Genomic DNA, 17,112 nt, shown 5'->3' with positions numbered 1-17,112 from the left:
TACCAGCACATCACCCAGGCGTTGGTGTCCTTCTTTTGGTGGAGCCAGTGGAGGGGTGCGTGATCAGTAATAACGGTGAAGGGGCTGCTGAAGAGGTAATACCTTAGGGCCTCCAGCGTCCACTTCACGGCCAACACCTCTTTCTCTATTGTCGCATACCTTTGCTCTCGAGGAAGCAGATTGCGACTGATATATAAGATGGGGTGTTCTTCCCCATCAAAGTTCTGTGCGAGAACAGCCCCCAGTCCGATGGCCGAGGCATTGGATCGCACCACGAAGGGACAGTTAAAATCAGGGCTGTACAGAACCGGCTCATGGCACAGCGCATCTTTCAGGGAGGTAAACGCTCTGTCACTGTCCAGCGTCCACCGGACACGGAGCGGCTGGTCCTTCCTCAGGAGGTCCGTGAGAGGTGTGGCGAGGGTGGCAAAGTTGGGGACAAACCGTTGATAGTAGCCGGCCAATCTCAGAAACTGCCGTACCTGCTTCTTGGTGGTTGGTCAGGGGTATTCCTGCACGGCTTGTCCCTTCCCGATCAGGAGTTGCAGGGTTCCCCAACCCAAGGTGTATCCAAGGTAGGTGGTTCCCTGCCACCCTATGCGGCATTCTCGGGGGTTGGTGGTTAGCCCCACATCCCACAGAGTCCTCAACACTGCTCCCACCTGATTCCGGTGCTCACTCTAGTGACGGCTGTATACCACAATGTTGTCCAAGTATGCTGTGGTGTAGTTCATATGTGGCCCCAGGAGCTAGTCCATCAGCCTCTGGAACGTCGCCAGCACCCCGTGGAGTCTGAAGGGCATCCTTACAAACTGATATAGCCCACTGGGGGTCGCAAACGCGGTCTTTTCCTTGGAGCTGGTGTCGAGGGGGATTTGCCAATACCCCCTGGTGAGGTCAAGTGTTGTGAAATATTGAGCCTCCCCGAGTCGCTCGAGCAACTCATCGATGCATGGCATGGGGTAGGCATCGAACTTCAATATGCTATTATCCCGCCGGAAGTCTATACAAAATCAGCACGACCTGTCGAGTTTTGGTACCAGCACAATGGGGCTATGCCACTTGCTGTTCGAGGGTTCTATCACCCCAGCCACAACACAGCTCAGACCTCTACCTCCACAACAGCCTGCAGATAGTGGGGGGGTGATCTCATGCTGATGTGTACCACCTTGCTGGGGCGAGTCTCAATGGGTGGTATACCCGGGTGGTTTTCCCAGGGGTCACGGTAAAAGTTGTGGCGAATGTTTCCACCTGGTGTTGTGCTTGTCACCTCTGGGTCTCAAATAGGTTGACGTCCAGCTGGGATTCGCTGGGGTCCTCCTTTTCAGGGATCTGTCGGCCCAGGTCCGGATCTGGTGGGTGAGGGTTGATGAGTAGACCCGCCCGCTCATGCCAGGGCTTCAACAGGTTGATGTGGTAGATTTGTTCCTTCATCCGCCGGTCTGGTTGTCGGACCTTGTAATTCACCGGGCTGACCTGTTGGATGATCTCATATGGCTCCTGCCATCGGGCCTGTAGCTTGGACTTGGAAGAGGGCAGTAAAATGAGGACCCGGTCGCCTGGCGCAAAGGAGCGGGTCAGTGCTTCCTGGTTATACGTCTGGGCCTGGGTGGTCTGGGAGTTTGCAGCCTCTCCTAAGCCAGCGTCTCTGCCTGTCGAAGGTGTTCCCGCAGGTCTAGGCATTCTGGAGCAGTCCCTTTGCCAGCGAGAGGGCCTGCTCCCACTGCTCCCGCATTAAGTCCATGATTCCCCTCAATTGTCAGCCGCACAGCAGCTCGAATGGTGAGAACTGCATGGAGGCCTGGGGTACTTCCCGGATGGCGAGGAGCAAGAGTAGGATCAGTTGGTCCCACCTCCACAGATCCTCAGGGGGGAACTTCTGGAGCATGCGTTTCAGAGTCCGGCTGAACCGCTCGACCAACCCATCAGTCTGGGGGTAGTAGATCGAGGTCCGGAGCTTCCGGATCCCGAGGATGTCACATTCCTCTCAAAACAGTTGAGATGTAAAGTTAGTTCGCTGGTCCGTGAGGAGCTCTCGGGGTAGTCCCACTCTCACGAACACCTTGACCAGTTCCCCCGCGACGGTCCAGGTGGTAGCATTCTTTAGAGGATGGCCTCCAGGAAGCAGGTGGCGTAGTCTATCAGGATGAGGAGGTAGCGATATCCAGCCATACTCCATTCCAGAGGCCCAACCAGGTCTATGGCTACCCTTTTGAATGGGGTCCTGACCAGCGGGAGGGGCACTAGGAGGGCCTATGGAACGTTGGTCGGGATGGCCAGTTGACACTCCGGGCAGGAAGCACAATAATCCCAGCGTTGTGGTGTATGCCTGGCCAATAGACGCGGGCCAGTATTTGAGCTAGGGTCTTGTCTAGGTTCAGATGGCCCGTGGCCGGGATGTCATGTGCCAACCTTAAAATGGCTCTCTGATGGGTCCAGGGCACTACTAACTAGGCGTGGGGAGTCTGGGTCCGGGAGTCCCACTTCACCCGGTACAGTCGGGCATGAAGTAGCTCAAACTGTGGCCACTGGGTGGCCCGTTGGGGGTCGGTTACCACCGACCAGTTGATTGTAGGCGCAACTTAGGGTGGGGTCCTCCCGTTGATCCCAGCAGAAGTCATCCCCAGGCTCCCTTAGGTTGTGTGGGTCTGTTGCTACCGGAGGTGTCTCTCCCTCCGGGATCCCCGCCTCGCTGGCGGGTTAAGAGGCAGGACCCACATGGTCATCTTCGGGGTGAGGCTCGGGGTTGTCGGGGTTTTCCCCTTCCGAGGTTACATTGTCTGGGGTTCCTTGGCAGTCTACCTTCTGGAGCAGCCCCACAAAGTCTGGCCAATCCCAGCCTAAGATGACAGGGTACAGTAGGCAAGATGCCAGTCCCATGGGAAGCACCCAAGTGACCTATCACCAGGCCTGCAACGATTATCAAAATTTGTGGAGTGGCCCCTGGCCTAGTAGGATTTTATGGAACTGCTCTGAGTAAACTTGCTCTTCAGGATTCATCCAGGAATGTTCTATGCCATCATAGTGAACGGCACTGCGGAGAAGTCCGAGGAGTTCAATAGCGGGGTTTCCCCTAGAGGGTGGTCGTGGTGCTGGGAGATGGCTCTCTGTTGCTCATTGGAACCGGCGTTGCTGAGTCTTGGAGTTCCAGGGACCGTGGCACTGGGAGTGTGTACAGGTCTATAGCAGCTGCAAATGCCTCCGATGTGGATGGTACCACAAATTGACCAGTACGCTGCCCGCTGGAGGATGATACTTCTCATGCCGGAGTACATGGAGCTGGTAGGGGTATCAGGCCTGATAGAAGTGGCTGCTGCGGTGCCAGAGAGGGAGAACAGCCTGATGCAGGTCTTGTACTATCCCAATCCCCTTGCCTGCTTCCTTTTGGCACCAGGAAACAACTCTTCTTCTGGTACTTTCAGTGCCTCTTCTTAGGTACCGGCAAAGAATATTGATGCCGGGACTCTCGACTGGTGGAAGACACACCAAAGCTAAGGTGCTTGGTGCAGAGTCTGAGCGTGGCTTTGACACTGGTCTTAGGGCTGACTCCATGAGAAGGACCTTCAACCTCGCTACCCGATCTTTCTTGGTGCAGAGTTTGAAGTCCCTGCAGATTTGGCAATGGTCTTTTCTATAAGCTTCTCCTAAGCACTTGAGACAGCTCAAGTGTGGGTTGCTCAATGGAATCAACTTGTCACAGGAAGCACAGGGCTTAAAGCCCGGTAACCAAGCATACCCAGCACCGGGGGGCGGACACGGCTCTCCAACTAAGTGTGGAGGCATCCAAAAGTGACTAAATACTAAAAATACTGCTACTACTAACAACTAAACTACAAGAACTACATACACAAAAAAGGAGAAAGAAACTACCGGAAGAAATTGCCTGAGCAATGAGGGAAGTTCCAGCAACTGTCATGGGTGATAAGAAGGAACTGAAGGGACATGATCAATGGCTCCATGTCTAGCTGGCAGCCGGTCACAAGCAGAGTGCCCCAGGGGTTGGTTTTGTTCAACATCTTCATTAATGATCTGGAGGATGAGGTAGATTGCACCCTCAGCAAGTTTGCAGATGACACTAAGCTAGGGGGAGTGGCAGATACCCTGGAAGGTAGGGATAGGATACAGAAGGACCTAAACAAACTGGAGGATTGGGCCAAAAGAAATCTGATGAGGTTCAACAAGGACAAGTGCAGAGTCCTGCACTTAGGATGGAAGCATCCCATGCACAGCTACAGACTGGGGACCGATGAGCTAGGCGGCAGTTCTGCGGAAAAGGACCTGGGGGTAACAGTGGATAAGAAGCTGGATATGAGTCAGCAGTGTGCCCTGGTTGCCAAGAAGGCTAATAGCATATTGGGCTGCATTAGTAGGAGCATTGCCAGCAGATCGCGGGAAGTGATTATTCCCCTCTATTCGGCATTGGTGAGGCCGCATTTGGAGTATTGTGTCCAGTTTTGGGCCCCCCACTACAAAAAGGATGTGGACAAGTTGGAGAGAGTCCAGCAGAAGGCAACAAGAATGATTAGGGAGCTGGAGCACTAGACTTATGAGGTGAGTCTGAAGGAACTAGGCTTGTTTAGTCTGCAGAAGAGAAGAATGAGGAGGGATTTGATAGCAGCCTTTAACTACCTGAAGGGGGGGTCCAGGGAGGATGGAGCTAGGCTGTTCTCAGTGGTGGCAGATGACAGAACAAGGAGCAATAGTCTCAAGTTGCAGTGGGGGAGGTCTAAGTTGGACATTAGGAAAAAGTTTTTCACTAGGAGGGTGGTGAAGCACTGGAATGAGTTACCTAGGGAGGTGGTGGAATCTCCATCTTTAGAGGTTTTTAAGCTGCGGCTTGACAAAACCCTCGGTGGGATTATTTAGCTGAGGTTAGTCCTGCTTTGGGCAGGGGGTTGGACTAAATGACCTCCTGAGGTCCCGTCCAACTCTATGATTCTATGAGCTTGGTGCTGTGAGTGTGCAGCACCAGGGGCACTGGAGCCACTGTAACGGATACCACGAAGAGAAAAAATTCCGACAACTGTGCTTATGGCATGCACACACCTACATTGGAATGGACATGTGCAAGCACATGAAGAAAAAACCTAAATTCCTCCTCCCAGTACCATTGTCTTATCTACATATTGAGACCCTGCAGTTCTGCTTGTCTGATTTGCCCCTGCGCGTGGAACTAGAAGCATTTCATAGGATGCTACCATGGAGGTCCTGGACTTTAATCTCTTACCTAGCAGCCTAAATTTGGCCTCCAAGCCCTATGTCATTGGTACCTACATGTATCACAACCGCGAGCTCTTCCCCAGCACAGGACATAAAATAGTGTAGCATTAGTTATATACGTTAAATACTGTAGCATAATTACTTGAGGCTTATAACTGTTAACTTGGTTATAACTGTACTTTGGGCTCATAAACAGGAACAACCTTCAAGTTATCATCTAGTATTAGGGGGAGACTAGTTCCCAAGTATCAAAACTCTAATGGAATCCCTAGCTTCATCCTACCTACTGTTGCAGGAGATTGTGTCAAGTGAGTGGTGGGGGGCGGTAGGGGGAGGGAAGGAAAGAAGAGTGTGTGACAGGGAGTGAGTGTGTGTGTGAGGAGAGAAAGAGACAGTGAGTGTATCTGCACGCTGTCTCTTTAAGTTTAGACAGCAGCTGGAAACAACCAATCCTGAGGCAGAAGCTGGTGTGCAGACAGCTGGTGTCCTCCTGTCCCGCCCACCCCCACCCCAACTCAGTGGAGACCTCTACACCGTCAGGGGGAGGGGGAAACACTGACATCTTTTCCTGGCTCTGCACAGCACATCAGGCATCTCTCCGCCCTCCTCCCCTAGCAGCAGCCCGTGTTGCCTGCATGCCTGCCATAGGAGAGCAGGACTGATTCCCTCTGAGTTCTCCCAGGGCCTCCTCTCCCCAACAAAACCAGAAGAATGATCCACCCCCTTCCCCTGCAGTCCAGGCAGGATTGCGTTTACTGCTGGAAGCTGTCATGCGCAGTTGCAGGGCAGTAGCTGTGTGAGCACTCCATGCTGCAGCTTTCCAGGGCTTTGAAAGGGGAGTGATGCATGCCTGTGTATCTGGAATGCAGGGCAGTGAAGCAGAATTCAAAACAGTGAGCAGTCTATTTTTGCACAGCCAGGCCAGGGGAGAGCGCGGACGCAGTCCCCCACTACCACAAATTATGCAGTCAAGTTTCCCGTATTTGGGGAAATCACAGGGGTCAGCACACCTGCAGTGCAATGGATGAGCCTCACCCCAGGAAAACCACCTTCATGATAAGGGTGGGCACTGTGGGATAGCTCCTGGAGCCCAGTTAAGGCACACAGCATCTACACCTATGATTTGTCACTCCAAGTTTGCAATAAAAAGCTCTATGCCTTTCGTCGAGGTGGTTCTGTCACCAAAGCAGGGGAGTTTTGTCAGCAGGGGGAGCATTGCAGTGTGTATACCACCACTGTTTTGACGCCAAAAGCTGACTTTTGCCAACAAAACTCTGTAGTGTAGACCAGCCCTAAGTTAGTACACTCAAGTTAGGTCACTCAAGCTAGCCTAGCATGAGTGAGCGCAATCACACATCAAAACAACACTGGATTTACAAAAAGTGATTTGTTTAGCAATGCAGAATGATTGGATCAGCAGAGTGATTGAACTAGCTGCTGACGGGTTGTAAAATGAGCTGCTGTATGTACCAGAAAAAGATATATTATTTAAGGTTTTTGTTGTTATTTTAAGGAAATTGATGTAAAAGGAAAGACTGTACTGCTGTACAAAACAAATCACTTAAAATGCTATCCAAAAGGTCTTAATGCAAGTTCTGTCTACTAAATTCAGAAGTTGTGTACATCAATCCACTTCCAGAGGCTTCAGGATACTTCCAAGCATGTACTCCATACTCATACACTATGCTCCATAAACTTCTAAAGACAAAGTAATCTTCATTGTAAATATTAAGTGTTATTATTTACTCCAGGGGGAATTCTGTGCCAAAAAATTAAAAATTCTGAACATAATATATTAAAATTCTGCATATCTTATTTGTCAAAATAATACAAAATAATCATGCCAGTTTCAATTATTTTGATAATTTATTTCAAAATACCAGTCAGCAAGTATGTCTATAACAATACAGACAACAAAAAACATTCAGGAAATGTTTTTTGACAAATGGACTCCTTACTAAGCATATTAATACAGAACTTTGAATAATAAATCATTTAAACTACAATACAGAAACATATTTCCTGCAACCCTCAGAAGCAATTCAAAGGCTTGAGGAAGTCAGGAGTAATGGAGGAGCTGAGGGAGAGGGAAGTGATCGCTGGGAAGGAGCCTGGGAGTGAACTTTGAGGGTGTGGGTAGGAGAGGTATGGAACAGTTTTTTGTGGGGGAAGGACAGGAATTGTTAGGGAGTTGGGAAGCCTCCCCCATGCAAACCCTGGCTGACCCTGTAGCCTCTCACATTCAGTCAGTCACATCTGCCCCTGTCCCCATGTGGCCCTGCACCTTCCTGTCCTCCGGTGTCCCGGCACCCCCACTACCATTCAGCGCCTGGCTCAATGTTGTCATCCCAGTAACTCCTGTGCCCCCACCCAGCTGTCCTCCACACTAACCCTTCTGAACCCCAATTTATGTAACCCCCTCAGCAGCCTCATGTGCCCCACTTTTTCTGTACCCCCCATATCCCATGCCTCCTCAGCTGGCCCTGCTAGTAAGGCACTGTGAAGAAAGCAGTCTCTGCCCCCTCCCTATCCGCAGCTGGCTGCTTCAGCCCTGAGCCAGCTGCCCTCTCTTCTGGCTCCCCAGCAGCCCATGGTGGGCAAAAAGTGTAACTGCAGCGCCTTCCCCTCAGATTCTATTTTCAGGGGCGGGGGGAGGATTGGAATCTGCAGGGGCCATGAATTCTGCATATGTGCAGTGGCACAGGATTCCCCCAGGAGTAATTATTATACCCCAGGCAGCATCCTCCATTCACTTTTTTAAATTGGGACCACAGCATCCTTTATTTCCTCTTAGATATAAAAAGTATAAATATAAAATAACCCAAAAGGTTTGAGATGCCTCAAAGGCTCCTACCAAGTTGAACTAAGTTGGTTTTGGCTCTAGAACATTTACCAGTCCCTCAGTCATAGCAACAATATCTGGACAGCCAGCAGTGACCCTGACTTCAGTCACTGATGGACCCTAAGATACCATATGATCATCGGACAATGTATTATTATTATTTATTAATATTAAATTATTAATTTATTAAATTATTATTTGATTTATTCTGCAATTATACAATTTATACTGTAATGTCTAGATGCCCCGTCTGGGATTGGTTACCCATTCTTCATGCCAGGCACCGTATACAGATATCCAAAAATAAATAAATAAGGACTTAAAAAGAACATTAAGGTTGTAAAGTCAAGCACTCAAAAGTTAGGAAATGCAAGACTTAAGGTTGCCTGTCCATATCCATGATGATATAATCTTTAATTACATGATCGCATACTAATTTTTCCACAGGACCCCACCTCATTCAGTGCATGGATAGTTATTGAATACTCACTATGACCTTAGACTTTATTCACCACACTCCATCCAAACCCCGCACTGAATACAGAATTAATCATTGCTTCTGGGCATTTCTCTGGTGCTCTCATCATAATATCCGAGTACTTCACAAAAATAAATTAATTAATATTCACAATACCCCTGTGAGAATAGGTGGCATTCTTATCCCTGTTTTATAAATGTGGAACTGAGGCACAGAGAGATTAAAATGAAAACTGTTAAAAGTGTCCATTAATTGTGGGTGTCCAACTCAAGACACTTAGGACTTGATTTTTCAGAATACCTAGCTCTTTAAAGAGTAACTGTAGTTGACTTCTGTTGCAGTTGTGAGTACTCAGCACTTCTGCAAATCTAAAGAACATGCAATTAGTGGCCAACACTGAAAATGTTGATTTAAGCAACTTGCCTAGTATCACATAAGAACTCTGAGGCAGAAATAGAATCCAGTTTTCCAGGCTGGCATTCAACTTCCTTAAACAGAAGATCATTCTTTCTCTTTCTGTAATTCCCTCCTTAACTGATTATATACCTTCCAAATTCCTCAAAAAATGAGACCAGGGTGCTATGGACAACAGCTTCATCTACTACACAATCCTGATTCCTGGCTCTTCACAGTAGCCAAAAGGACACTTCCCTAACTGAAGCTCCTCAGGCTGGATAGAGACTGTGTGCTCAATCTCAGCTTGGTCCCCTAGTAGGAGCTCCTGTAACAGGGGCTAAAATTACCTTACTCACTATATATTTGAGAAATGGCAACTGAGGCCTGGTCTACACTAGAAAGTTTGGTCAACAAAAGTCAGTTTTTGTCGATAAAACAGTGCTGATTACACACTGCAATCACTCCCCTCGCCAACAAAACTGCCGTTTTTTGACAAAATAAAACCATTTCGATGAGAGATGTAGGACTTTTGTCAACATGGCTAGGATGATGCAATGTCAGTGTAGACAGTGTGTCCCCTTACAGAAGTGGAGGGGCTGTCATTCTTGTCAATTTCACTGCTCCAGCAAGAGTGGTGAAATTGACAAGAAAGCCAGGGCTCCTGGCTGGGAGCAGGGTGAGAAGCCCCATCTACTGCAAGCTTGGGGCAGCTGGTTCCTGGCTGCAAGCCAGAACTGGGCAAGCTGTGGGTTGTTGCATGTCGGGAACTGGGAATGAGCAAGCCATGGGTGGCTGGAGCCCAGTTCCCAGCTGCAAGCTGGGATGCAGGTGGCTACTGCCTGGCTCCCAGCCGAGACCAGGGAGTGGAGAGGGCAGCACACAGGTAGCCTGGTGGGGGGGCGGGGGGAGGGTCTCTCAGCTCACGACGCTGCCCCTTAGGTCAACGGAAATGCATCCTGGTAAAGATGCACTCCACCGACCTAAGGAGAGCACTGTCGACATCAGCCACCACTCTAATTATTGCGGCGGTTGTAAGTCAACATATTTTATGTTGACTTATTTTTTTAGTGTAGACAAGGCTCGAGTGTCACACAGACATTGGAGGTGGGCAGGGGGAATTTAAAAAATCAGAAGAAAGACCAAGAAACAAAATTTATTCTTTTTTTATTATGATTTTTGAGGATCTGACTCAAATTTTACACTTTTGCGGTTAGCAATATTATACAGTAAAACCCCATTTATCTGACCCTCCATTATCCAGCTCTCCATAATAATCCAACAAGAGGGCACACAGGTCCAGAAGCAGGTGATCTCTCCTACGGCCAATAGATGGGGCTGCAGCCCCACACTTTCCCATGCTCCAGATTATCCAAATTTTTTATTATCCAATCTGGCCCCTGTTCCAATTAGATTGGATAAACAAGTTTCTGCTGTACATGGCCAGATTCAATTTTTTTTAATTTGTTCAGTTAGTTTTTGCTCTGCTGAAGCCTACCATTAGCCTCAAAATATTGTTTTCATGGTCTTTTGTGGGTTTCCATACATAACATATATGGCAGTTTCCTGCACGTTCTTGGGAGACTTTACTGAATTAAGTTTAAGTATCTTGGTGGGCCATGAAGGGGAATGGAGGTGCACTTTCCCTGAACTATGGCACCATAGCATACCATAGCAAGAAATATTTAAACAGATACTAAGAAAGTAATTTTTTTATTTTGCATTATTGGCAGGTGTGCATGGTTATAATTTTTCTTACGGTTCCCTAATCATAAAAAAATGGACTTTATTAATGTAATCTCCACTTCCACTTTTAACTCTTTGGTGCTGGGAATTTAGATTTCCCAGCCATTGCACATTGTGACTTCATCACAGTATTGTGTACATGTGAGTTTTGTTATAACTACCTCAGTGCAGTTGGGTTCTGGCATGTACATTTAAGCACAAGTTTGCATTTCAGCCTCATTTGTTAAACTATATGCACAGTATCTCAAACATAATAAACGTTATTCTATACAACTCTAGTAATGCTAAATTATAAGGCTGTTATGGTGCCCAGAAATTGGGAGTAATGGAGAAAAGCAATTTAAAGTAGCCTATTGATCCCATACTCATTCTGCTTCACCATGGCTGGAGTTTTAAGGACACTCATATGCTGTAAAGCAGAAAAAAACTAGTGATAGAGTAAGGTGTATGATAAAAGAAAAAGATGCAAGAGAGAGAGAGGGAGATGGAAGAGATAGAACTAAAAAATATTAAAATACTTACTAATACTTTTAAAGCTCGGCCACTGAAGAGAAGAACAACCACGAAGATTCAAACGTACCACATAAGGACGCCACTTCTTCAGAATATTTACTACTGTTTTGTCCTGCATCTTATCCTTTACTGAAGAAAAATCAATCTAAACAAATTAAACAATATCATATAGGTATCAAAGATGTTACACATACAAAATACATTAAATTATTAAAAGTACTAAGTGTTAGAAATTTGCTGTAGAATCTAAGACTTTGATCATACAAATGCTGAAACATATTCTCATCTTTACATACAAAGTAATTTTGTACAGTTTATTAAGGATACTCACATGGATGAAGTTAAATATGTGCATAAATGTTTGCAGGATTGAGGCCTAAAGCTTATTATACACAGGTTGGGGTACAGACCAGTCCACAAGGAGGAAACATGCATAGGTGACCAACAAAGAAAAAAAATCATTGGCTTTTGCCCTTTTTTATTTTTCCTTTATGTTGTCTGAAGTGCTAAAGTATTTTTAAAGATTTTTTAAGATTAATTTTTAACCTTAGATATCTCAGGAATGTAAAGCTTTGTCTTCCCTCTTTTGCTGAATGACTAGAGACCTGGACCCAAGCTAAGTTAAAGAATTAGGCATGGCTGTATCTTTAATAAAGTATGCTTACCTCCCTCCCCCAGTGTTTATAAAAAGTTTGAGTTAAATATGGGTTAACAAAAAATATGAGAAAATAGTTTCAAACAGTCTGACTAAGGAGTACTCTAGCAAACACAGGGAAATCAAGACCTGATATTTCTAACAACATAAACCATCTAAAAATCTCTCCTTTTTAAGATGAAAAATGAATATTCAAGCCTTCTTTATACTTGTTCTTCATAAAGAAACAATAAGGATCACAGACATATCTCTCTTTTGTAGGTCACCTTTAAATGAGTAACTTATGTTACATCTATGATATTGAATCTATCTATTTTACATTTTATGCTATATGTTCCATCACCATTATTTTAATTCAGAAGGGGAGTGAGAGTAGGTTAGTGGTTAAAGCACAGAACTGGGAGTTAGGAATTCTGGTTTATTTTCCCATTACTGCCACTATCTCATAGAGGGCCTGGTGATTCTTACACTGATGTCAACAGAAGTTTTGCCACTGACTTCTTTAAGAGCAGGATTTCACCCTATTGCAACCTTGCATAAGTCACTTAATTTTTCTCTGCATCAGTATAAAGATAAACAGCTACCACCTTACCAGCATTTTGAGATACTTCTTTAATGTTTGTAAAATGCTTTGAGATTGGATGAAATGTGCTATACAGCATCAATGCAAAAGTACTGTACCACATGTGGTAAATATATCATAGTTTCATTGATTTCAAAGCCAGAAAGGAAATCAACATTACCTAAAAGAACCACAGTAGTGTGACTTCATTGTTTCATTTACTATAGTACTATATATTCATATTCAAACAGTATGACAGGGGAAATATTTAGATTATATTACATAATTCTAACAGCAAAATGACTGACCAAGTATTATTATTTTATCAAGTACAATTGGTTAATAACATAGTAAAAGCATCCAGATTGGTTAAAAACGTCGATTGGTTGATAATTAAATCATACAGTGTTTTAATATAATGTGCTGCAGAGAGCCACAGAGACACATTAAAGCAGGGGTGGGGAACCTTTTTTATGTCAAGGACCTGATGGTGGCCCTGGTGGCAGGGGAGAATTCGGCGGCAGGCGCGGTTTCACGGCGGCGGCGGGGTTCCGGGGGGGCGGCAGGCAGTGCCCGCCGCCGAAGTCCCCCCCCCGCCACCGAAAAGGGACAAATGGCGGCAGGGTTTTCGGCGGCAGGGTTTCGGTGGCGGGCACTGCCCCCCTCCCCCCGTGAACCCCGCCGCCGCCGTGAAACCGCGCCACCGCCGAATTCCCCCCCGCCGCCAGGTCCAGAACAAATGATTTCGCGGGCCTGACCAAATCATTTTGCGGGCCGTATACGGCTGCGGGCCGGACGTTCCCCACCCCTGCATTAAAGAGACACTTGTGGCTCACAAGCCTCAGTCTGAGTATCACTGATCTAGTCTGCCCTCCTGCATAACACAGGCCATAGATTTTCATCCAGTTACTCCTGTATTGAGCCCAATAACTTGTATTTGACTAAAGCATATCTTCCAGAAAGGCATCTAGCCTTGATCTGAAACTGATATTTATTGCTATAAACTATATTTGAGATGGAGAAGGGACTCCCAACAAAGGAGGTTCACGACCAATGCAGCCTTATTTGAACTACAGCTTCAAGCCGATAAGTCTCTCGTTTTTGCTGGTTAGTGGGTTCATTTTGCCAAGTGCAAAATGCACTTCTCTTCTGATGAATAAGTGCTAGGATTTCTTAGTTGTTCTCATCAAACCAATCTTGATGGCGGTGAGTGGAATATCCAATTGTTTCAGCACATGCCTTGTGAAAAATGGTCCTAGTGGCAAGCAAAGACCAAGGAGATCCAGCGTTTCACTGATCAGCATGACATGAGAAGCTTTTTTCAAGTATCAAAAGCCATTTATGGGCCAAGTTTAAATGGCATAACCCCTTTGTGATCCTAGGACAGCTCCACCTTTCTTAAGGACAATGTAGCCCTCAAACAATGTTGGAAGGAGGATTTTGAGACTCTATTGAACCATGAATCTGCAGTTTAGGCTGCCACCATCGAGCCTATTCCTCAGCATCCAGTAACAGAACCTCTTGTCAACCCCCCATCTTCTGAGGAAGTTTGGCATGCCATCACTGAGACTAGAAACAACAAGGTGCCAGGCCCAGATGGCATCTCTATGGATGAAGTAAAACATTAAAACTGGTATTATGTCATGGTTGCAAGTAGTCTTACTTACATCAGTCCATATTGAACTAGTCTGTGTTAGCAACATCCAGGAGCGGCTAACTTGAGCACATCTTCCCAGATCAATTAAGTTGATATAATGGAAGACCTAGGATAGTAAAACAGAATGTATGAAAACAGAAAATATTGCTTAAGAAATGACACTAAAAAAAAAAAAGACAACATACACACACCAACCTAAAACAACAGACTTATAATGCTTCTCTATGATATTTTATATGACTAAAGTATGTGATGCTGAAGTAGGATCTTCTTTCCTCTCTACAGCCATGTAATGTCAGATAAAGCATTATACAGCCACTTATGACCAAGTGCCTGATATGGCAATCAAGGGATCAGTTTTCTCAGCTAACTGAGTCATGTGAGGAAAATTTTTAAAGGAGCCACAGAAATGAGGATAACCGATCTGGTTTGTAGCCCCTTTCACAGGCCTAGCTCAGCTATGAAGTTTGCTATGAAATTTACCCCACAGATTTCTGTAAAAAGCCTGATCTTGCTTGATGCGCATGTGTTAGTAGGCTCCACAAGGCAATTGTGATATGGTCACTATCTGTATCCAGATTGTGATATCCGTGTGAACTTTCTTTTCCACATTCCTCTTACATTACTGCTTCACAAAAATTACATCATCACAAACATTTGGGAGTAGCAAGTTAGAATAATCTCTTTCTAGTAGCAGCTGATCCTCAGCCTGCAGTTAGTTACTTCTCCTGGAACATAAGGGAGATGTGATTAAACTGAATATAGATTTCAGCCCTAGCATATTCTATTGTTTAAATATGAAATGACACATGCTAACACTGAAAACTTAAAAAAAAAATCTCATATATACATAGATGGATTCAATACATTTTCCAGATCAAGGCAGGGCTTTTTTCAATTTTTTCTTTAACATTATAAAATACATCTCTAGGCACCACTTTAGTGCTCCCTGTGTCTATCCCATAAAATTTAAGTTACAAACTAAACACAGACAAAGGACTGCCCATAAATATATCCACCTCAACTCACACACTCCACAACAGCATTAACAAAGGAGGGGGAAAAGGTGGATTTTGCAATTTGCTCAGAAGTTTCACAAATCCAGGCTCTGGTGACCCCAGGAGGAGAAAGTTCCAAACTGGACTCCTCACAGACAATGCCTTGACACATGTTCCCTCTCATTTATATTGAGGGAACTCCTGCTTGAGCACCTCTGCTGATCTTTACTGTGGCAGAGGGCTTCATAGGTTAAAGCCAACATCTTGAATCCCACCTTGAATTACCTTTATAATAGTTTTGCAATTTTTTCTTTATAATCCCTTGAATTTAACAAATTAGAAATCAAATCTTATCATATTAAGGGCCTGATCCTGAGCACTTCCAATTCCCATTGAGGTCAAATGGGAATTAAAAGTGGTCAGCGTCTATGAGATCCAGGCTCTAAAAACCTATTAAAACACTAATGACTGTCCACTAACTAATGTTCCAAAAGAGTCTACTGCGCAAACATAAACAAATGCAAACAAGCAGTTCTATATCCAAGACTAGCAATTAGTGGATCGTAGACTGCATGCATGAATCTTTCCAGCCTACCATCTTTGTCCACAGTCCACTTAGAGCTAGATCCATCAGGGTTCAATTCAGGAAAACACTTAAGCATGTACTTAAGCCTATCCCCTATTTAGGGCAGCACTTATATGCACACAACTTTAAGAACATGCTAAAATCTGTACAGAATATGGCTGTTTTCCTGAATCAGGATCTTTATGTGGATATTAATTTTTAAAATGAGAACACACTGCATGAGATTTGTACTTCCGAGGACTCAAATCTTACTTATCATTTCTACATGTCTGTCTTAATTAAACATAACCTCAATATCAAAGAAGTATGCTGTCCAATCTAACTTTTTAATTGATTTTGGTATCTGCATGGTGGATCTCAAGCAACAAATGCTGTAATTAAGATTAGGCATGGAGTTTTAATACAATCTTTTTTTCATTTAAAACATTCTGAACATTCCTCCTTCGTGACTTTAACTTTCCATGCTGGATATCAACCCAAAAGGTAATTTTTTTTAAAATAAAGAAAACAGAAGAAAATCTCTTCAGCAGTTTTTGAGTTATTGGACAGTGGAAAAACAGACTATTCTGTTTTTTTTAAATGATTTCTTTGCTCACCAGTAATTCAAAAACACCTAAACAAAACAAAAAGACTTTAAACATAGTATGTTGGCAGCTTTCTAGGGGAAGAGTCAAATAGAAGGCAAAAAATAGCATCAACAGCATTAATGCTCATGCATATTTTCTCTGGCACATCTACCAGTTTCCTAAGGATCATGTTGTATAGTAAGTTCTGTAGGTACTCCTCAGATCTGCCATTGCATTCTTCTGAAGTCTACACAGCTCCATTTTACACAGCTGCATATTACTAGTGTGAAGGAGTTTCACGGCTTCAGAGGCAAGAGGAGTAGGTTATGAAAGCTTCACCAGTCCCTTCCGTGAATTATGGGCCCTCTGCCCTTGTTTGTATTTGGCCTTATGCTTCTATTTTCATTTATTTATTTATTTTGAAAAGATACACCAATCACAATATAAAGTTACGTGTAGCTGCCCTGTTGCCCCAAGTTTACAGAAAACTATCTCTAGATGGAGAATAGCAATGGAAGAGATTTGAATTCAACTCTCTTCCATCCTAATTAACTCAGAGAGGTATAAACTGTGGGTTATTTAAATACTAATATTATTGTGCATGAGCTATTTCTTTCACCTCATTTTTCCTCTTTTTTGTTTTTCAAAAGAAAAAAGAAACAAGAAAAAATGTTATTACAACAATGAGGTTACAAATTTAAACACATAACAATTATGAAATTACTTTCTCACAGTAACACCAACTCACCCACCATATACATTTGGTATCTATTTATAGTTGGTGCGCATTTAGCAGAATACCTAGTAATAGAAAACTTACTTATATGTTGGGCTGGATGTTTTAATTTTCATGACATTTTTTGAAAGAAATTTAAATAATTTGTTCATTTCTTCAA

The 17,112-nt window shown here is 44.5% G+C and overlaps 1 protein-coding gene and 1 non-coding gene across 2 annotated transcripts in view; both read right to left on the bottom strand.

Moving 5' to 3' along the window:
• The window catches only part of FBXL13 (F-box and leucine rich repeat protein 13), a 146,239-nt gene that overhangs the window by 92,763 nt on the left and 36,364 nt on the right, over window positions 1-17,112 (bottom strand). The window contains exons 8-9 of the mRNA XM_067564518.1: window positions 14,077-14,172; window positions 11,202-11,337 (exon numbers count right to left, since the gene is read on the bottom strand). Coding sequence (XP_067420619.1) covers window positions 11,202-11,337; window positions 14,077-14,172 — 232 coding nt within the window. The remainder of the gene's footprint in view (window positions 1-11,201; window positions 11,338-14,076; window positions 14,173-17,112) is intronic.
• LOC137164011 (U1 spliceosomal RNA) lies at window positions 6,143-6,304 on the bottom strand. Its single transcript, XR_010922900.1, has one exon. It is a non-coding gene; the product is annotated as a U1 spliceosomal RNA (small nuclear RNA).

This window comes from Emydura macquarii, unplaced genomic scaffold (assembly GCF_026122565.2).
Source record: "Emydura macquarii macquarii isolate MOO-44397 ecotype Brisbane River unplaced genomic scaffold, CSIRO-AGI_Emac_v2 contig_2636, whole genome shotgun sequence".
In the NCBI taxonomy this organism is placed as follows: domain Eukaryota; kingdom Metazoa; phylum Chordata; order Testudines; family Chelidae; genus Emydura; species Emydura macquarii.
This window is presented reverse-complemented; position numbering and strand designations above follow the sequence as displayed.